The sequence below is a fragment of the Dermacentor silvarum genome, chromosome 8, assembly GCF_013339745.2.
Source record: "Dermacentor silvarum isolate Dsil-2018 chromosome 8, BIME_Dsil_1.4, whole genome shotgun sequence".
Lineage (NCBI taxonomy): Eukaryota > Metazoa > Arthropoda > Arachnida > Ixodida > Ixodidae > Dermacentor > Dermacentor silvarum.
This window is the reverse complement of record NC_051161.1, coordinates 26261849-26281707: the sequence shown is the minus strand read 5'-3', so window position 1 is coordinate 26281707 and position 19859 is coordinate 26261849. Positions and strand designations below refer to the sequence as shown.

The 19859-nt window shown below is 43.7% G+C and overlaps 1 protein-coding gene across 1 annotated transcript in view; it reads left to right on the top strand.

Moving 5' to 3' along the window:
- The window catches only part of LOC119460863 (macoilin-like), a 36227-nt gene that overhangs the window by 8916 nt on the left and 7452 nt on the right, over window positions 1-19859 (top strand). Inside the window, exons 4-10 of the mRNA XM_037721971.2 lie at window positions 1150-1279; window positions 3463-3529; window positions 5373-5478; window positions 7045-7540; window positions 12333-12491; window positions 13398-13580; window positions 18689-18809. Of these exons, the coding sequence (XP_037577899.1) occupies window positions 1150-1279; window positions 3463-3529; window positions 5373-5478; window positions 7045-7540; window positions 12333-12491; window positions 13398-13580; window positions 18689-18809 (1262 nt within the window). The remainder of the gene's footprint in view (window positions 1-1149; window positions 1280-3462; window positions 3530-5372; window positions 5479-7044; window positions 7541-12332; window positions 12492-13397; window positions 13581-18688; window positions 18810-19859) is intronic.

Genomic DNA, 19859 nt, shown 5'->3' with positions numbered 1-19859 from the left:
CTGTTTCTCACTCTGTTTTTCTTTTTCCTTAATCATCACTCACCAACCAGCTCACCTTTTGTATTCTACTTCAGTAAATTTCAGGGCACTGTTTACCTTGCACTTTACTATGCTGTTGGCTAACTCTTGTTGAAGTGCAATCCTGCTTGTGTTGGCTAAATATCGAGTAGAGCTCAAAGCTAGACTAATTGGTTGCTGTTGTAATGTTATATCATGGGGCTAAGATGCCACCATACATCCTGCTGTGTGTAAAGGCAGACCTTGATCTGCATGACATTTACAAATTATTTAGTGAGTTCATAGATCTGGGCATTGTGTCATTCATTGGCATTGACTTCCAGTAGTATAAGTGACCGATCTGTGGTGCCTTTACGCATGTCCTGATTTGTGGTGCACAGTTGCGCAGCAGCTCGAGTCTAATTTGATGTAAGGTGTCGCCTTATCTCAAACCTGACTGCAGTAAGCTGGTCTAGCCTAATAAGGTTTTACAGTTGGTTGACGTCAGAGGTTGTGTTGCCCACCGGACAGATTACACTCTACTCCCTTTTGGACTGCAAAGATGAGTGGTTTGATCATCTGAACAGCTTGGGGAAGTTTTGCTTACAATACGTTTCACTGATCATTGGGTCTGATAAATCATTTTGTCGGGTAGCACTGAAATTTTATTGTGCGACTGAGCTAGATGCACTATGTAGAATGAAGCCTAAATATCACTATTACAGCCTATGCATTCTTTAATTACAACTTTAATTATGCCTTACATGAACTTTCAAAGCTGCTGGCGCGCGCTTAAATAACCATTTGAAGTTGCCAATTATTTTCTATTGATTCAGTGCTGATTTAGACTAAACTTGAACTAAGAGAAATAGATTTCTAAAATTTCTATGCAAGTGCAGTTTCTCTTTCGGCTTTTCTCTTCGACCTTGCTGTGTATAACCTATTTGATAAAGCTTAATCCATTGCCGCAAGGAAAAAAAAACTGTACTTAGACCAACTCCAGAGCGAATGATTTTCCATCAGTGCTGATAGAAATGGGCATAAGATAGTCAAATGTTAACGAAGGAAGCTTTAAACAGTAAGTGTTGATTGTCATGTCGCCAGCATGGGGGTGTGCATTTCACTCAAAGAGCATGTTTGCTTGCATTGCAGAACGGGGAATCTGTCTTCCGACCCTGTCGCTGTGGCTGTTTTTCATGTACATAGAAGCAACAGTGCGGCTCAAAGACATAAAAAACACGGCCTTCCACTTAGATCTGTGCAGGCCGTTTGCAGCACATTGGTAAGTGTGAGCTGTGTACGTGTGTGTGTGTGTGTGTGTGTGTGTGTGTGTGTGTGTGTGTGTGTGTGTGTGTGTGCATGTGTGCATGTGTGCATGTGTGCATGCACGAGGGTACAGGGTACCTTTAAGGCGAAAGCCTTAGATGGCTCATGGGTTGAAAAATCCGATGTCCGGTGTTATTGGCACCAAAACTGACGACCATTGGTGGAAGTCCAACCCACGACCTTTGGTGTTATTTAAGGCACAGTTAATTCAGATAGAGTTAAGGCACTTGAACCCATGACCTTTAGTGTTAATTAATGCAAAGTTAATTAAGGCACAGTAAATTAAGATGGAGTTAATTATGGCACTCAAACCTACGACCTTTGGTGGGAGAAAACAAGTAATAGGAAGTAACAACACATTCGAATGAAAATGTCAAGTAATTTAATGAATGTGTCGTGTGTGCAGGCTTTTGCCTTCATCCTCTTTAGCTTATGCTGAAGGGAATGTTAACTTTTATTTTATTTATTATTTTTAATTGGCTCCTCTTAATCTTAAGTATAATGGAAACACAAGTTTATTGGTGTGGCATCCCAGATGCTTCGTTTCGCAGAAGCACAGTGACAAAAGGAAGCTAGCTTATTTACATTTTGTCAGCTTGTGTGTCTCTCTTTTCCTGTGCTATGAGCATCTGCTGTATTGTTGAGCTATGTTGTTATCCTTGCCACGAAAATGGTATTGGTAACAACGCAGTCCATCTGTTTCTTCTGCTATCAACCTAATTGACTGAATTGGTATTTTAGAACAAGTGCTCGGGGTGATTGGATAAAGCAATGTTTTAGTTGAATATGAATATATTTGAGAAAAACAGGCTTTTCAGCCACTTTCGGCCAAGTTGATAAATATAACATTTTGGTAGAACATGCTACCAGTCCAAATTTATTTCGTGTTCCTCTTTAGAGTCTTTTATAGGGGTATAAAGCTTGTATAATGTTCGCATTGCAAATGCGAAGGTTGGGAGACACTTATTAGAGTTGTTAATTTGACTGCTAAGTTAGTCTCGAAATGCTGAACCTGACATCATCAACATAACTGTCACATCATGACATGGAGCAAAATTTGTTGAAATCGTGTAGCAGGTATGATGGTATTGCTCAAAAAAAAAAAAAAAAATGAACAAGAGCGCTGCACGCATTTCCTTGCGCTGTATTTGTTTGTGGCAGCAATCACGGCGACCATGGGCATGCAGGTGTATTTGAAATCTTTGTAACAAATAGAATATTGCCTTATTTGATTCGGTGTCTCAATTAAATAGTCATCTATTAAAAAATACAAATATTTTTCAAATAATTTTGGAATATATTAGCCAGCTGTGCACGATCAAGCATAAAATTGGAGCGAAATTGTAATAAATTTCATTCCAGCAACAATAGTAGACATTGGACATAGTTGAGCACGCTACATTGTAGTTCAGGCACTTCGACTTTTCCGACTAATCTGGGTGTCATTCACTCTCGCCAATAAGTCCTGAATACGCAAATAAATGGCTCATTTGCTGCTAATGCTCCATTTGTGCTAATAAGCAACCCTTTATATTGTGCAATGTAATGACAGAAACTTGTTTACGCTGTGAATATACGGTGGAATCTCATTGATACGATTCTGCATAATACGTTTTTCGGGATATGTTTTTTTTTTATATATATACCATTTCTTTTTCTTATATACGATTATGTTTGGATAATACGATTTTCCGATCATACGTTTTATTTTCCGGTTCCCAGTGAAGATCGTATCAACGAGATTACGCTGTAGTATGATGTGAAAATTGTTTTATATTAATGGTGAAAACAGCTGTTCATTATTTAAAAAGTATTTTAAAATACATTTGATATTCAATTTAATTCGATTCTGACGCTGTTCGATTCGGTCTTAAAGAAAATTACTATTTCCACAACCCTAATTGTGACGTCATGGCTCAGCCACCTTCTCGGTATAAAAATCCAAAATGGCTCGTAGAAACGAGTATTATAGTAAATTATTTATGATGCTCTGGTGTTCGCTAGCATTTTTTCTAATGTTTAGAGGGCTTGGTCCTACACCTAACGCAAGACAATGACTAGTTAAAAATGTCATGTCAGTACTATAGAAACAATGTGAGAAAGCTGCATTGCTAATGCTTGTCCATCTTTGCATTGCAGCATAGGTTATCCTATGGTTACAATGAGCTTCTGTGTAAAAAGCTACATTGGCTACAGGATGCGACTTGTAAGTAGCACCTTCACTCTTTCAAGTGTATCTGTTCTGATGGTGACAATTTATGCCAATGTAATACCTGAGAAAATTGTTCAAACTTTTCTGAGCTACTTTGTTTGCACGCATCATTCATGTAGTTCTGTCAGCACACCAATGTTTTTCTCAATAAGAACAAATTTTCAACCCTTTACAATAAAAAATGGCATTTTGAGCAAGACAGTTTGAACCAGTACAGAAAATTATAACATGATATCCTTATCATCACGATGAATACACATATTCTGTTCGAGAAAGCTATTTTTCACGACATTTTTTTTTTGTTCTTCTTTCCCCACATCAGCAAAATTGCACTTTTTATTAAATTTCTTAAATACTACAGCCAAATACTAGGTAGTGTTAGACTTGGCAATCACTTTTTCAAAATTCTCATCATTTGTTCAGTGGGAAGGGTGACTTAACAGAAAAAAAGATTGCAGTTGAAAGCTTAGTAGCTGTAGTTTTCTGTGGCAAAGCATGCAGTCTTTGATAGAGGAAATAAACAGGAGGGGACGCCCCTGTGCCAACATTGAAGTGCATAGAGAACATTTAGCAAAATTCAGATTAGAGCTATAAACTACAGCTGTACCCATTCTATTCTCAAGTACAGTCTAGCCTGCTTTTCTGCTTCCAATTCCTGTTTATCTACTTTCAGTGCATGTTGAATCCAGTTATATTATGAAGCAAGTGATGTAAGTTCACCAGATATAGCTAGAAAAATGCTGCCACAGCCAAGGGACACATTAGTGCTCTTTCAAAATTTTTTACTGTATAGATAACAGAAAAGAACTAATTGCAGCAGACCTTCAGCACATCTGCACCCCCGCCAAGCTGCTTCATAAAAGTCACTTCGTTGCATTATTCAAGAGGAGAAAAAAAAAAATGGCAGATAGTTATCACCATCTCTTCGTGCTTTTATCTAGAGGAAGGAGTGGGCAGTAGGTCGGGATGAGGCCCTTATCACAACTTCATTGTTGCCGCACTGTCTGCCATGGCCCCCACTTCTGCTAGTGATAAGGTCCTTCTCCATGCCTGTGGTGGGGAGCAGACTGACAATAATGATCTTGCTCCTATCGGCTTAGAATGAACTGGCTGAGATAATTGCTGATTGCGATGGTGATAGTGCTTGCTTTATGCTCTGTAGCCGGTGCAATAGCTGTTGCTAGAGTTGACGTCTGCGACATCTGGAGTGACAATAAAGGTGCAACTAGGTGATCCCCATATTAAGGCCATTATCCAAGAGTGTTCAATCAGGAAACACATGCAAGGAGCTACAAGTATGCGTTTTTGGCCAGATATACGGTATAGACTCGTGTAAGGGCCACACCCCTAACTTGGCAGCCCTAAATTTGGGAAAAAAATTTCCAGTGGAGAAGCAGTCCCGTTCAGTGTTTTGATGCCGCACGCACGCATCGGCAAATTTTCGCATGCTGTGTACTTCTGCATACCGCTACTAGATGTAGTAGCAGCATCTAGTATCTAGAGCCACCTTGTAGCGGCCCTTACATGGGACCAAAGCTTTTGGTTCCCGGGAGTGTAAGGGTTGCACTTCATCCAAATCGTGAAAAAAAAAAAAAAAGTGCGGCCCTTGTACGAGTCTATACGCTATACAGTAATGAAAAGTGGACACACACACGCACACATGCACGCACACGGAAACAAAATGATTGTCTATTCTGGCAAATTTGTTATAACCAGGCTGCATTGTACTCAGCGAAATTCTCAAAAGCATTGTCCACACCTTGAGGATTACTGCTGCCTTTGATGAGATTTTAATTGAAGAAGGTGGAACAAAATGTTTCAAAACTACCGTTTGCAGAGAAAGCAGAAAGAAGTGGCCAAGGAGAACGACTTCTACCTTCAGCTCTTACAACAGGCGTTGCCTCCAGAACCTCCTAGTATAACGTCGAGCAGCTCTGACAAAAGTGAGTGCTTGCCCTGCAGATGTCTTGTAGCTACCTGTATGTGCACATTGTGGGGTCTCTACAGTACTACACACAGGAATGACAGACAACCAAGATTCAAGCTTAGTGAGCCACAGTGGTGCGTTGCAGCGTGGACATGCTCAGCATTTCGAGGGCATTGAGTACCACATTTAAAAAACATTGTAGTGCCCATGTCAACGAAGGTTGCACCCAACCTCTGGTGACAACAACACTACAAATGCCCGGTCTCAGGTGGCATGGCGAGCGAAGGCATCCCACGCCAAGAGCAAATATACAGAACAAGCGCATTTAGCATGTTGCCGTAGGAGGAAATCTCGCCTAACACATTGCGACTGAAGGAATGGTCCCCCGTGGCTATGCCGCATACTCACAGTGGCCGAGAGCCGGTCGTGAGAGTGGAAGGGCAACCTTTTTTCGAGTTAGCCTTCAATGATTGTTGCCCGGCATAGTAGGACCACATATAAGCATGTGGTGCCCCTCTTTGGCTTAGTATTAAGAAAGGAGCAATGCAAGATGTGCTCAAAGCTGTCGAAGACACTGTAGATTAGCTAAAGTCCAAGCAATTCTCGTAGGGGTCGTCAAGCACGAGAAAAGTGTGTGCTGTCCTGGAGGAAACTCCTCTGTCCTTGCTCTCGTGGTCACGCTGTGTGTGGCCAGAAGAGAAAGGACTTGATTCCCGTGAGCCAGTTGTTCAGTGGATGCTGCCCACTGAACTTCCTTGGGCTAAGTGACAGCCTGTCCGTCACCTTCATTTGCCGCAAATGGAAAGGGAACAGGAACAGGGGGAAAGAAAAAAAGACAAACACTGACTCGAAGGCGACCGGCCATGCCACAATCCCCGTAGCGTGTATAATCATTGAAGTATTGCGCCTCTGTAGTGAGAGTAATGCAAATTTTACAGGACATGAGAACTCGCAGCTCATAACTGAAACCCATGAGTCTGCGACCACATGTGAATATTTTTCTGTGCCACAGTCCATATTTTGCTACACCCAGTTTGCCGAGAAGTTGATTTTGGAGGGATCAATCGGGTTTTTACATTCTGTGCATAAAAAGCCTTGATTTAAGTAGTGTATTGAGCTGCTTTCATGCAAAAGTGTATGTTTGAAACGCAAGTGGATGTATCACAAAAAGTGTGCAAGAACAGATGTTTTTAATACTGAAACTACAAAGCAAACTTTGGGCATGACCTCCTTCAAGATCTCCAAGGTCATGGCCTAAGATGTGCATCAAACTGCTGCCGTCTGCAGACATGCTATTTAAAGGATGTTAATTAAAAAATGATACAATTACTAGCCCTGCAGTTCCGCCTCATTTGCTTCGATAATATGTACGATTCGCTTATAACCAGTTCATCAAGAAAGTGAAATTTCCTTTGCAGTTGGACTTCAAGTGGCTGAACACCATAAGCTATGTACGGCATGCCATCATGCCATGTGCGATCATATTACAAGTGTGCTGCGTTGTACTTGCGCTTGCTGTTGCATAAAGAGAGGCATCTTTTCACTGGATGGACCGATGCTAATTCGGTGTTTCATGATGCAGCGCTGTGCAAGCTGGGTGAGGAAAGCCCCCCGGCCAGCAACGGGTTCCTGGGGAGCCGCAAGGCACGGTACGCGGAGGCAGACGTCAAGGGCCACTCAACTGCGCCGACGGACAAGCATGAGTTTGAGTGCCAGCAGGCGGCCGACACAGAAGGCAGCACAGCACCGCCGCCACGCCGCACATCCAGTGTGAACGACTTTGATGCCAGCACCGATGAAGTGCGTGACAAGACTGCTTTCAAAGTGAATGGCGTTTGCAGCAATGGTGGCAGCGGCGTGTTGTCTTCCAACGTCACGGCGCGGTCATCCAAGTGGAACCAGCAGCAGCAGGCCAACTGCGCGAAGGAGGCAGTGTCGACTGCCTCCGGCAGCAGCACAAGCCGGCGAGCAGCCAAGAACAACTGCACGACGACAAACAACAATCTGAGCAGTTCGTCGCTCACGGCGACGCCGCTTGCTGTTGCGGGCCACCATCCTAGGGATGAGCACTATCAGAGGTGGGTGGGGTCGCTCTCTTATTCTTATTTTTTGAAGCATTTGCTGTTGTGGGTTCACTCAGTTGTGGATTTGATGTTTAGCTGCAAAAACTCTCAGTTGATCTGACAGAACACTGGCACTAGAGAGAAGATGAAATATGGAAAGCAGTGTGCCTACACAGCATAGGCAGGTACAGCACTGATATAAAACATAAAAAAATACAGTAGATGTTATTGTGTGGACCTGACAATATTAGTGAGAAGACGCATGAAAAAGATGTTTCGTTATGTCTTTAACATGTGACACAGGGCATGCAGCAGTAAGAAAAGCAAGAGGTAAAAGACATTGCATCCATTCATATGTGAACCTCAATCCACTCATTGGCAGTGCAGTTTTTTTTGTTTCTCTGCCTTTCTTCTAGAGGAGTGTGCCAAGTTGGTGAACCATAAACATGAGAGCACTGATTGCAAGAAAGTAAAGTTGTTGTCTGTTGACAGTAAGATCTCTCATTTTGCTGGCCAATTGCACCCAGTGGTATGCTTTAGCTAACAGGTGTTGTCAACATCATATTTAAAACTTCACTCTTCTGAAAGTGTGTCCGTGGGGTTTTTGTGATTTCTGGTCACACATTGCATTTGTTAGAGCCGAGGTTTTATCTTTGCGCACACATTGAGTCCTGTTGCTACTTTACCTAATCACTCAAGCACGGGTCCTGGAGTTTTCATGTCCACGAACAACAGTAGAACTTAGCATTTACAGTCACATTTTCTAGCGCAGCTTTCTATTTCCTGCTATGGCTATTTCGTTTTATCTTTTGCTTGTTCATTTGTTTTGTTTTGCATTTAGAATGATATTAAGTTGTTGATTATGGCAAGCTTGTAACATTTTCACTGCTTTTTGACCTGATCTGTGTGACCTGATGCACTAGAGAAACTTTTGCTGTAGCTCATTGGGTAAACACTGTGTCGCATGTGTTTGCAATGAGCAAGACGAATTAGAGGATCTGAGGGGCTCCAATTTTGTTGTTCACAGCAATATGAAAGAACAAACAATGAAGCCGCAAGAAAAGTGTAGGGTAATGTAATTGTTAAGGTTAAATAAAATGTAAAATTAAAATTTGCAGTTTCGGCCAAAGGTAAAGCATTGAGAGCGAAAGCCAGGTCCAGCGTTGCGCTGAAGGCATCTCCCCCTCCCCTCTTTTTTTTTTCTTTTTCTTTTTTTTACTTTTCATCCTTTGGTGCGGGTTTGTTTACACATTTGTCTTGCCATGTGCAAGTATTAGAGTTGAAACATATCTATGAAAGAGAAACGTTGAATCTAGGAGTGTGCTATGCTAATATGAAAATTTTTAAATACAAATCGAATCTGAACACTTCACTTCGAATATTTAATTGAATATTGAATAATGTTATGCACATAAGTTTATTAGGCAGCTTGGTTAACTTAACATCTTGTAACATTGCAGTTATGCTGTCTACAGTAAAAAAGAGTATTGAGCCATACTGTAAAAGCCTGTTTATTTGATTTGTGTTAATTTGTAAAATTGTGTAACTCACACTATCTGTCTGGTCAACCTGAGAATTATTTTATTATAAGGGTTATGGGTGTCACTGCAAAAGTAACAACAAAAGAGTGTGGCAAAAACTATGCTCGCACCCAACCAAACCGAAGTGATGCTGTTCTATTTGCTATAACCGTTGCTTAACTCTTTCGGGACCAAGGAAAAAACAAGCTATTCTGAAGGGTGTTAGAATTTTTTTTTTACTATTAAATGAAGTAATTGCCGTAACATACATCAAAATGCAGTTAATTAGACGGTCATTCACAAAGAAAAATGTATATTACACTTGACGTTGTACATGATATCAAGAAAAAATCTCTTGGTGAAAATTTGATGAGAAAACAACTTAAAATGTTTGCAAAGGCATGAATATAAATGTAAAATACTGTAATAAAAAAAATCTAAGCTATACAAAATATGCTGCATCGCCTTGTTTCTTACATATGAAAAATTGGCAGGCCTATCTACAACTTTCATTTTTTAGTGTTCTCTGACACCAGTGGTCAGTGCTCAGTTCCCATTATTCTTGTTCCACTCGAGAAAACAGTTATGGATAGTGTTGAAATGCAGGTGGACTTTGCATGTACCGCAAGAAACATTCGTTTTGAGCTCGATTTTCTTCCCCTCGTAGCACCATTTAAGTTTTTCAGTTCTTCTATTTTTCTGGCTTGTGGAGCATGTGTTTTGATGAGGGTGTGGAGGAGCACGAGCTTTCTTTGCACCATCAAGGTTGAGACACTGTTGAACGAGTTCTTCTCTAAAATCTTGGTGGTGAAACCCGGCGTTTCGTGTTAGCTCAGGAATCTTTGGGTGCGATGTATGGTGCGCCTGGAGTCGAATTAAACTGTTCACGCATGCAATATCGACACAGTGGCAGAAGAGCGTCTTCCACTACTGCACGCTTCTCATTAGAACGTTGTAAAAGCCAGTCATTTGATCCAATTTATCAACCCCTAGCATTATTGAGCACGGCAGCGCATAGAGTACCATTGATCGTATGTGATTGGCAGTCTGTAGGCGCGGTCCAGAAAGTGTTAAACAACCACAAGAATGCAGTGTCTTTTCTTTTCCTTATGTTTTGCACCACAAGCAAGTGGTACTCACTGTTATCCAAGTACAGCATTTGCAAAATATAATGCAACCACAAATTTAATGCGCAATGTGAAAAAGGGAGAGGGCAGCTTTGATTGCAGTACTCGTATAGAATAGTGCCGTTTAGCATATCGCAATGCATGCAGGCATCGTGGTAATGCTCATAACGTATCGCCCATTACTCTACACTGAAATGTTGTAACAGATGTGGATATGCTATGCTGAGGCATGACATGGATGTGTGGTGGGTAACTAGCATATTTGCTTAGTGAGGCCACGTGGACTGGCATTGCTGTTGTGGATTGGCCCATTGGATCTATACTCTCTGAAAGAGCATTCTTATTGCAGGTGGGCTTTTTTGCGCAATCATCCTGATCCCCTTTCGTTGCGCTCCAAGTGTGCCCTCACTGTTTGTAAACCCGTGCCTTGTGGGATCGAGAGGTTGGCGTTCCCACTAATCTTAATCATTTTCTGGTGGCTGAGTGTACTTTGTGGGGCTGCGCAACTCTCACGCGTCTCCTGTAATCCGGCTTCACCGCGTGGCTAAGTGCCGGCGGCGGTCGTGGTGGTTGCGGCGCATTGCGAGAGATGGCGCGAGTGTCGTGATGCTAAGGCCACCGAACGGCGGGGTGACTTGGGAGAAAAAGGTCAAAGGCGCTTTCTCTTTGGCTTGGGATCGGCGACCAACACGTACTAACGCTTCGCGCGTGCGCCGGCCCGCTTCGCGGGACCGTCTCGCGAGGCTAAAAGCAGGACACCGGTATGGACGAACACGGATCGTTCGAACGCGCCACCGTTCGCGTGACCGCACACGTGAACGACTAGGCGATGGTGTCACAGCATGGGGCGAACATATTCGCTCGCTGTCGGGTCGCGGTGAGTCGGACTTCCTTGATTTGTCGCGCGCCCATGTGGAAGTTCTATTGGTTGTAATTCGGCCAGTGTGCATTGGTGTATGAAAGGCGCAATAAATGCCCCTTTGCTTGTTTGCACCACTGTGTTGTCGTTCCTTTGTCCCAAGAGCATGTGTGAGACCCCACAACTTTATGTGATAAATTGCGCCAGTAGCACAAAATCATTGCAAAATTCAGCACAAAATATATCGCGCATTCTTAGATTAGATAGAAACAACATAGAGAATTGTGTATTCTGTACGGCCAGCAATATATATATATATATATATATATATATATATATATATACATACATATACAGGTGTTTCAGCAAACACTTTCAAAATTTATTTAAGGTTGCCTGTGGCAGATAGCCCAATTCTAGTTAATGAGCTGGTCTACTCGAAGAGGCGGATATTACTTCCACAAGAAATTGAAATGCATAATCGACTAATCAACAAAAATTCAGAAATTAAGTTTTTAACTGATAACCTGATGATCCATGTTGCAATTTACAAATTGTAGCCGTGGCAGATCCACTTGGAATGAATTCTCGGGATGACACCAGTTTCGAGATAATAGTTCCTGAACTTAGTGGAGAAATGCATTGGCGCTCCAGTTAATTTTGTGCTTCAATGCAAAAAGCGACGTTTTGTTAAGAACCTAACTGGAACGCCAATGCATTTGAAGAAACAGAATGAATCTATGTATCATGACGTCATGACGCATCCACCTCCATGGTATCAAAAGCAAAACTGGCTCATAAAAACAAGCATTATAGCAAAATATTTAGGGCTCTCTGACACTCGCCAATATTTTTCTAGAACTTAAGGAGTTAGGACTGTCATACAACAGGGTAAAAAAAAGAACATATTGAATTTCATGTCACTTCTCGTTTCATAGGGATTACGATATTAGAATGGCACGTCAGCAGTGGCAGCACACACTGATAGAAGTGATGGAACAATGATGCCATTATTGCTCGCATTTGGTGGACTCAGGGGTCAAATCTTAGGTTGGAACAAATAGTTTCCTTTTCTGGTGACTTCTTATAGGAAGCATGATGGTGCCACCTGCAACAGATTATGTGAAAGCTGGATGAAGCGTGCTTGAACAGCTGTCACCATAAGAGTTGCCAAAGTTTGCACTTGTCATAATCCTGGGTTGCTCTCCTCTGTTCGCGATAGTCGTTCCTGCAGTTTGCTTCTCAGCCGACTGTTGCTGGGTGGAGGCTGTTGTGCTGATGCTTCTGTATTGCTGTGGCAGGCTGGAGGCCGACATCAAGCGGCTCAAGACAGACCTGCAGGCGAGTCGACAGACGGAGCAGGAGCTGCGGTCACAGCTGCACAGTCTAAGTGCAGGGGAGCGGTCCGTCAAGAACGAGCTACTCCAGCTACAGCAGGATAACGAGAGCCTGCAGAACAAGTAGGCTACTCTTCCTCCACTTTTTGCATGCCTTTCATTGTTGCTGTTTTGTTTTTTTCCTCAAAAGGTTGCACTTAGGCGTACTACAATTCATGACACAATACAAAAAGAGCATCACATGTAGACGAAAAAGTTTGTTTGTGCTTCTAGCAAGGATTGATAAAATCTTGTAGTCTTGTGCCTCTCGCCAACATGGCCACCTGTCTTGCTTTCCCTCTACAATCTCTCTTCTCTTGTCATAAAGCTGTTGGTTCCAGACCATGCTGGACTCACAGTATTTTGCAAGTTACGGGCAACTGTGATTCACCTTTTATTATATTTGCCAGTTGCTCTTAAATGTGTTCTGCTCAACTGTTCAAACAAACGTTCCTGTGCCAGCGCAAGCTTCATATTGAGTGACCGCATAGCATGCATCGAGGTACTGTAGAAAGCGCGAAATGCTAGTATGTATAAATTACTCTGAAGGGTGAACCAGGGCTATTGCAAAACTTCTCCAACTTTTCCTGCTCGTTATAACTGATGTTGATAACAGTGGGATGCGTTTGTGATGTATTTTCCCATACAGCCTAATGAAGGAAGCTACTGATGCTGGTGTCTATGGGAATGGTTGGCATATTAGTTTAGCTGGCATACCCTAGCAACACACAAAGTAGAGCCAGCACTGTATAGGACCGCACTGGCTCTTTGTTAAACAGTAATAGCTCAACATTGGCCTGCTATTGGACAGTGCAGGCCCTGCATTGACCCTGTGTTGGACGGAGTTGGCTTAACAGTGGCTCTCCACTTAAAGTGCTAGTTGGGATGAGGCAAAGAAATTGCCACTGCAGGTTACAATTAGTACATTGTTGAGGAATAAATGTTTGTGGTGCCATGTGGTGATCAGGCACAACTGGCCAACATGCGCAGGCTGCACAACCTAGTGACAGCGCGACAGCAGGACAAGTCCAACGTCAGCCTGCTGGAGAAGCGGCTGCAGGAGGAGAGGAAGCTCCGTGGCGTCTTGGAGACGCAACTCAGCCAGGAGCGCAAGGCCAAGAAGGCTGAGGAAGCCGCAGCCGCACGGGCAGCGGTCGCCATGGCCACAGCGAGGTTGGCATACTGTTCCTTTTTTTTTGTCACATTTTTCATTACACCCGATGTGTCTGTATGGATAGCTATGTGGAACCTTATCTCAAGTGTTTAACGGGGCACCAAAGAGGAAAATATTGAGTGCCTTCGGGCAGTTACGAATTCGTTATTCGTAGCGAGAGCAGTGATTTCGTAATCAAGAAAAATGACAAAAATAGAAAATCACAGTGGTGCTACCTATTTTCAATTATGGTACCTCTCACGTGACGTCAGCACTGGTTGAGTCACAGAGAGAGGCTGAGAGGGAGGTCAGGTGGAGATTAGTTCAACTCGTCCGTCTCGGTGAGGGTGATTCAAATTAAGGAACAGCAGCGAGCTCTTCAGTGGCAATTTCCTACGTAACAAAGTCAAATAGTATTGGTACACAGAAAGCGATGATAGACTTCTAGAAGAATAAATCTACTGATCTAACTTGGCGTAATACCCGTATTTACTCTAGTAAGGCCTGCCCTCGAGTAAAGTCCGCACCCCTAATTTGGAGTGCAAAAACTTTGACAGAAAGTTTTACTAAGTGCAACATGCATAAAAATGTGCTGGTTCATTTCCACAAGCCGCTACTTGATGGCACTAGTTGCCCTGCCAATGATGACATTATTATCATCACCGTATCCCGCACACGGCACCAAACTGCAACTTTGGTTGCCGACTCCGATGAAGCAGTGTGGGGTTAGAACCAGCCGACAAGTGTGCCAGGCTGCATGCCGTTGTGGGAAGTTCGCCCTTAAAATGTTTATACCAGTAGACCACATCGGTGATAGTGCAGGGCGTGAGTTCATGTGCATGGGCTGAACTGACGGCCACGTGCGCAAAGTGAAGTTGGAGTCTGCAGGCAATCGTCCGGCAACTACCGTGAATTCCTACCAAGTTCGTGTGTGCACATGCTGCATGGAACGGTGTAAGCTTGCGTGTGGGCATAAAGGCAATAAATCTGTCAACTGATTATTGCGCAGCACAGCCTAAACTGACAGTGTCACAGAGTCTAGGCCGCATGCACAGTATCTGCACTTCACAACGACCCATGACGCACATCGGGCTGCACAGTGGGTGATGGAGAAATGCACCTGCAACCTTGGCCAAAGCGAAACTTCAAGTAAATTTTATGTAAATAGGGCAAAACACTGAGCAAAAGTCCGTAAACAAATTTTTCCACTGTACTGGCACTCCAAAAAACAATGAAATCAATTTTACCATCGCAATTAGTATTTTCGGACGTCCCGATTATTCTGACATTTTTGCGGCATTGTCCATACCTAAATAATCAGACGGAGGCTGTAAATGTGTTCGTAGTCGGAAGCCAATAGGTGCCTTTGCATAGCAGTCTTGGCGCAGTTCTTGGCTTCACTGAGTATCTATCAGCCTGCCTCGTGTAAGGCCCACATGTGTTCCTTAACCCTGTGAGGGTCAATTCTTTTTCACCGAATGCAACCCCGTAGGGTTGAATTTTTTTATTGCAGATTTAAAATCTTCAGACTGACCTATTTGGGGAAAAAATTTACCGCAATTTTTTAGTGACCTAAAGTCGAAAAAAATCTTTTCCGGACATAAACATGCATTGTTTATTCATGAATACAGATGGGCTTGCATAAATACTTATAATAAGAATAATAAAGTCGATACACTGAAATAGATATGTATATTCCAATTTGGCACTTGGCAGTAGTCCACATTGGAGGAATCGCTGCTCAACTGACTTGCAGCCGAGCAACCAACGTGCATGTATGTTAGCGCACGCAAGAAAACTCTTATGGTTGTGTGCCCGTCAGAAAAACCAAACGAGTCACAAACTTCCAGTAATCCTTCGTCCCATTACCATCGAGGGGCACTAAGTTTTCGCGAGTTTCGAGTAAAGAAATGTAGGCATGGCAGCATTGTTCGTACACAGCGGCATTGCTTTTATATACCAGCACATGCCTGTGAGCAATAAACGAGCGAGCATCTAGTGGTGACCCTTTGATATATTAGAAACCAGATAGGCATCTGTTTTTACTAGCACAACAAACGGAAACAGCCTGCGAGACAAAAACAAAACTAACCACCGCGCGCAAGCGCTCGCGTGGATGCACGAGCGATCGTAACGCTAGCGTAAAAACGCCATAGAATGAAAACCAAAAGCTATGGAGAAGATTCCTTGTATCCATACAGGGTGGCAGCACTTGCTTAGCAACAAAGAGTTGGAAAATTGGCGTGTTTTTTATACATGTGCACGGTGCCATAAATATATTGCGTCGACCATTTGTGACTTGTTTGCGGCGCAGTATATTTATGTCTTTGACCCATCAAAGGATATAAGGTCAACTGTAATGAAAATTTCTATTCCAAAATTTTGCATTTGGAATACAAGGAAATGTGTGATGAAAAGCTAGCAGAAATATATATTTTCGATACCGAAACTAAAAGGAAAGCACCACCATTGCTGCTTGCCAAAAATGACCAGAACCCAGAAAGCATTGAGAAGTAGCACAGCACCTTATAATGCACCTTTGAGATAACACCTTTGAGATAGCACAGCGCCTTTGAGATAAGGCAGCACTCGTGGCAGGCTCAACGAGCCATAATATCCCTGCTGAACTTTCTATGTGAGATGGCTTTAGACGCTCATCTCTAGATTATGTGTGGTGTGGAGACTGCGAAATGTGTTTGCGCGAGAACGTTTTGTGTGGACGCATTATACTCCCATCTGTTTGCATAGTGCGCGTCGATGAACCATGATTTAAATCGCGTTCGCATTGCAAAGCGGTGTTCAGGATCTCACTCGACGCACGTCCTGCGTCTTCAAGGAAGGAAGTGACGGCGGTCTGGAATAGGCCACCATCAGTTGCACTATAAACAGTGTATGTATATATATGCGCTAATGCTATAATGAAAGCAATTGAGACATTGCATTATTCTACAAAATGAAGCTGCTGCTTAACACGAGCGCCATTTTGTATAACTGGGCATCATTGGGCTTGTCTGCGGGACGCACTCGGCACGTGTACGGACTAGTTTGTCCCGAGCTCCGATAACACCGGCTACATGTCTGCTCTCATAAAAGTCTGCACCTTTCCTGCAGCTGTCACCACTGAAGTAGCGGTCTGGCACCCAAACAAAGAGAAAATCGCAGTCGCAAACTTCAGCCATCCTTGTTGCAAAGTGTTGTCTGCTACTGCATCTTGAGCGTACTTTCAATAGCGCCCGCTTGGTGGCTATCAGTGGTGCCTTTATAGGCAGTGCATTACTAGTATAGTGCACATCTATGCATTGGACGTGTATATAGAAGCTCATTTTATTCACTGTAGCATAGTCTCCTGCCATCTACCTTTCTCTTTCCCTGTATCTCCCATTTCCCCTTAATCTGGAGAAGAGTATGAGGCTAGAGACTGGCTCTCTAGGCCTACCTCACCTCCTTTCTTTTCATTAAGACCTCCCCCTCCTTCTGCTTGGAGGTAGGGTTTTAAGGTTTGAGTCGTATCTATTAACAACCAGGTCCCCACTTCATATGCATAAGTGCTTTGTTTAAGGGCTCTTAATAGGAAAATTAGGTAATTACTTGCCCATCAGGTTTGCCAAGATTGCTTCAAAACTATATGTTTTTCACTTATAACGCATTTAGCCCGAGTGAAAATTCATTGCAGTTGGCCTTCAAGTGTGTTTGTCTGCAATGACGTATGGCTAAATGTTGTCATGAAAGCTACCTAAATCAGTGTAACTAATCTTAAAAAACAAGGAAACGCTGTATCAGCGTACATAGATCTTGTGTTGTCTGCTTACTGCTCTATTCCTCGTCAAAATGCTTTACAGTCAAACCTCGTCAATACATAGTTGGCCGGGAACAACGTTTAGGTACGCACTAAACGATGTATGAATTAACCGTCAATGCCAGTTTAGCGCCTACTTACCGGCCGGAAAAGAACTACTTCACCATGCTTTCATACACACGCACTCAGACAGGTTTTATTTGCGGGTAGGCAGCAAAAAATAGGTAATCTTCACTTGCCGCCGTGGCGGCCTTGCCGCGTCGACGGCATCTTAGAACTCAGTAAGGCCGCAAGCCAGTTTGTCCATGAGGCCCCTCTTACTAACAAAAGAACAAGCACGATGTAACGCGTGCACTTTTAAACATGAACACATCTCACTCGATGACTCCAGAAATTCGCTGTCAGAACGCTGAGTGAGGAGGCGTGGCAGCAGCAGCGAGCGTGCCGTCTCTCGCTTCAACGTGAACTGGACATCGAAATACAATTCATACGAAGCTACCAGTGCTAGTTGCACTTTGTCTGCAGATCGCTTCGAAGATGAGGCCCGTGCGGGCGCGCACTTTTTCCACACTGCAAATCGCTTTCAAGATACGGCGGCCGCCGCCGAAGTAAACCTCTCCCTTTCTCACCTCCCCCTCCGTGCGCGACAGAAGCAGTGCGCTTCCGCCCTGCCTTTCTCCGTCGAGCACGCACGAGATAGGCGGCTGATCCTCGCAAGCTTTCGCTCGCACATACAGCGTACGGCCGGGCGCGGCGACTATGTTGCTGTGTTTGTACTTTATACGGAACTTCAAAGTGACGTCCACAGTGATGGCACAAATGCGCTTCGCAATAAAATGTGCTTGTGTGCGGTTACTACTTAAATTGGATGCGATGGCGACAGCGAATTCGCACTCTACCGGCGGCTTCTTCGCGTTACCGGGAGCTAATCTCGAAGGCCATGCTTTTGTGCGCGGCAATCGGCAACGGCAGCATGAGCAGGAAATACGTTATGGTGGCCACGTTTTACGTTCACTATCGCTGGCGGCTGTCGTCCGGGCGTCGCAACTCGAGAATCGAACGTCTGCACACATGAGATTTTGCCGATTTTGTGCCTGTGCGTGTAGAGAAGAAACAAAAATAGTACACACTAACCGTTTGGTGGGCAATGAGTTACCACGGCTTAAGCAGCCAATACATAGGGTTCAATGGGGGCTGGGTGGGGGAATCTTCTCGACTACGTTTAAACCGCAATTACACATTAAACGGGTACGTATTTACGAGGTTTGACTGTACCAGCTCCCCCTACTTTATTGAGCATTAGGGTTTTATGTGTGCGTGCGGATTGTGCAGGAGTGAGTGCACAGAGAGCTGCAAAGCGCGGCGGCGAGACCTCGAGAACGACGTGCGGCAGCTCAGGAGGGACCTCAAGGTCCGAGAGGACCAGATGCGTGCCATGGAGCGGGAGGCGCAAGTACGATCACCTGCTTCTGTTCAAATTAATTCCCCTCACAAGTGTGTTTCACTGTACGCTGATTTTTCTTCGAATGCAAGAGCATTTTTTGGGTAATTTACACCACTTCGGTCTGTCTGTGTGGCCTTGATATGATGACCACGTAAAATGATAAACAAAATCTAGCCCCTATGAGGAATTGAACTAGGGCCTGCAGCTTGGTAAGCGAGTACACATCCTCACCGCCATGCCAACAGTTGTGAAGGGGTGCAGAACAGTAGTGAAGGAATTTTGCCACCGTCGTGCCGTCATGATCAACGTGCATGCGTGGCTTGCAAGTGGGGAGGTTAAGGTGACAATATCTCCAGAGATGCACAGTGCACTTGGCTGCAAAAGCAAAAAAACTAAATGGACGCGCTGTCACGGACCACTCATTCTGCTGTTGTGAAAGTTGAATATAGTATGTGCGCTGCGCGAATCATGGGCTGTCGCATAACTTAGGCAATCGTCATAAATGGGTTCTGATGGAATTTTTTTTTTATTGTAGCAACTTTAAAAGGAGCACTGACATGACAGTATCAACTTTTCATTTGTTGTGTCAAATGACAGTCCTAGACCTTGAAATCTTAGAATAATGGCAAACCTCAAAGTGCCCTAGGTAATTTACTAGAGCATTTTTTCTACGAACCAGTTTTCGTTTTATATCCCAGGTGTGTGTGCCAAAACTGCCACTATGTTCTGCGCCCACACGACCACTTTTTACGTCATAATGCATATACAGTCAGCGTTCGATTTTTCGGACTTCCTAGGGGCCGCGAAAACGTCCGAAAAAACGAATGCATGCCTTTTACTGCCCCCAAGGGCTCAAATCGCCACAGGCATGTCGGAAATAGCTTTGAAGGCCTGCCAGTACACTTATTAGGCATATCGTAGCTCGTACTGTGATAGAAGACGGCGGGTGAACGCGTGTATAATTAAGGAATATGTACCGTGTCCCGTGACAATTGCCCCTTCCCACTCTTGGTATGCTTCTCTGCGTAACACTGCTGTATTGAGGCAAAGCTGATTGGG